General features: G+C 46.0%; 1 protein-coding gene across 1 annotated transcript in view; it reads left to right on the top strand.

Moving 5' to 3' along the window:
* Positions 1–1,334, top strand: part of LOC109481666 (uncharacterized PE-PGRS family protein PE_PGRS3-like) — a 14,161-nt gene that overhangs the window by 10,094 nt on the left and 2,733 nt on the right. Inside the window, 2 exon segments of the mRNA XM_019784242.1 lie at positions 772–945; positions 1,135–1,224. Coding sequence (XP_019639801.1) covers positions 772–945; positions 1,135–1,224 — 264 coding nt within the window.

Here is a 1,334-nt window from a genome sequence, read left to right as displayed (position 1 = left end):
AAGGAAATTCTGACCGTCCCGAAGGAGGTTTTGCCGCTTCTTAAGTTCCTTGCAGGAGAGGTTGGGCGGGACCGGGGAGACCTGGCAGCGACCCGGGAAGACCTGGGAGCGACCCGGGGGCGGGGAGGCTAACGCTTCCCGCGAGCCGCCAACTACCCCGAACAGCCTGAAGGGTACGTTATAACTAGCCTCTACCGGGCTTCGGGAGGAGGCTGGAAACAGTAGAAATTGGCTAAATAGAGAGATATAGCGAGGGAGTTGATCCGCTAGAGAGAACAGTTTGTCGCGCCCGACTGTACTCTCTAGTGGACCAACTCCTGGCCTTCGGCATGCTATCTCTCTTTTTGGCCAATTTCTACTCTTTCCAGCCGACAATACCTCAAGATATGTTATTATATCTTATACAAAACAATGTCTATCTAGTTCTGTGCCTGAATGGGTTAGGGTTAGGATCAGGCAAGGTTCTAGATAGCGTCCACGTATCCAAGGACGCATATAGTTGATTTGCCCAAGTTCTGGATGTAGTGTTAACTATCCTATACCGTGAAAGAGCACATTCTGGATAAAACTAAAGAAAAACAGTGCAGTGTCTTTACCTTTAGAAGAAAGAAAAATCAACTTTAAACAAAGTATCCACGCGCATTACGATATCAAGGACAAGGACCTACCTGTACAGACAAGAACATCACTTCACGATATGCTGATTATTACCCTGGCGTCTTATGGCATTCATCTATGTTAATTAATACAAGCAATTTTTTCACATTTTAGACCCTCGCTTCAAGACTGCCACGTTCACCACCCTCGGTGCGACCGGCCGTGTAGGCCCCACCAGCCTGGGTGCCCACTACCGCGGACAGGACCACGAGAAGCTGGTGACCTTACAGGACGGGATCCAGCTCTTCACCGTGCCTGAGACCGGAGACTACAGGATTGAAGTGGCAGGTTAGACTAACATCATGGTTCAAATCTATTGGTATAGATACTAAACGTTTCAAGTACACGTGGAAAAGTGTATTTAACACGAAAGGAAAAAAGCTGACGAAACACTGACGGACAAACAGACACACGGAAAGCAATATCTCTGTTCCCGGACATTTTAAGTTACCGGTTTCTCATTCTCCACATGTCCAGGTGCCGCAGGAGGCTGGGATTCCGCCAACAGTAACAAGGATAACCGGGGCTATGGTGCCATGATGAGGGGGGAATTCGAACTCAACAAAGGTTGGTTAAACGTTGCCTTATATATATATATATATATATATATATATATATATATATATATATATATATATATATATATAGTATAGAGAGAGAGAGAGAGAGAGAGAGTA

This window comes from Branchiostoma belcheri, unplaced genomic scaffold, assembly GCF_001625305.1.
Source record: "Branchiostoma belcheri isolate BF01 breed outbred unplaced genomic scaffold, Haploidv18h27 scaffold57, whole genome shotgun sequence".
Classification (NCBI taxonomy): Eukaryota; Metazoa; Chordata; class Leptocardii; order Amphioxiformes; family Branchiostomatidae; genus Branchiostoma; species Branchiostoma belcheri.
Note: the sequence above shows the minus strand (reverse complement) of the source record. Positions and strands in the feature narration are given on the sequence as shown.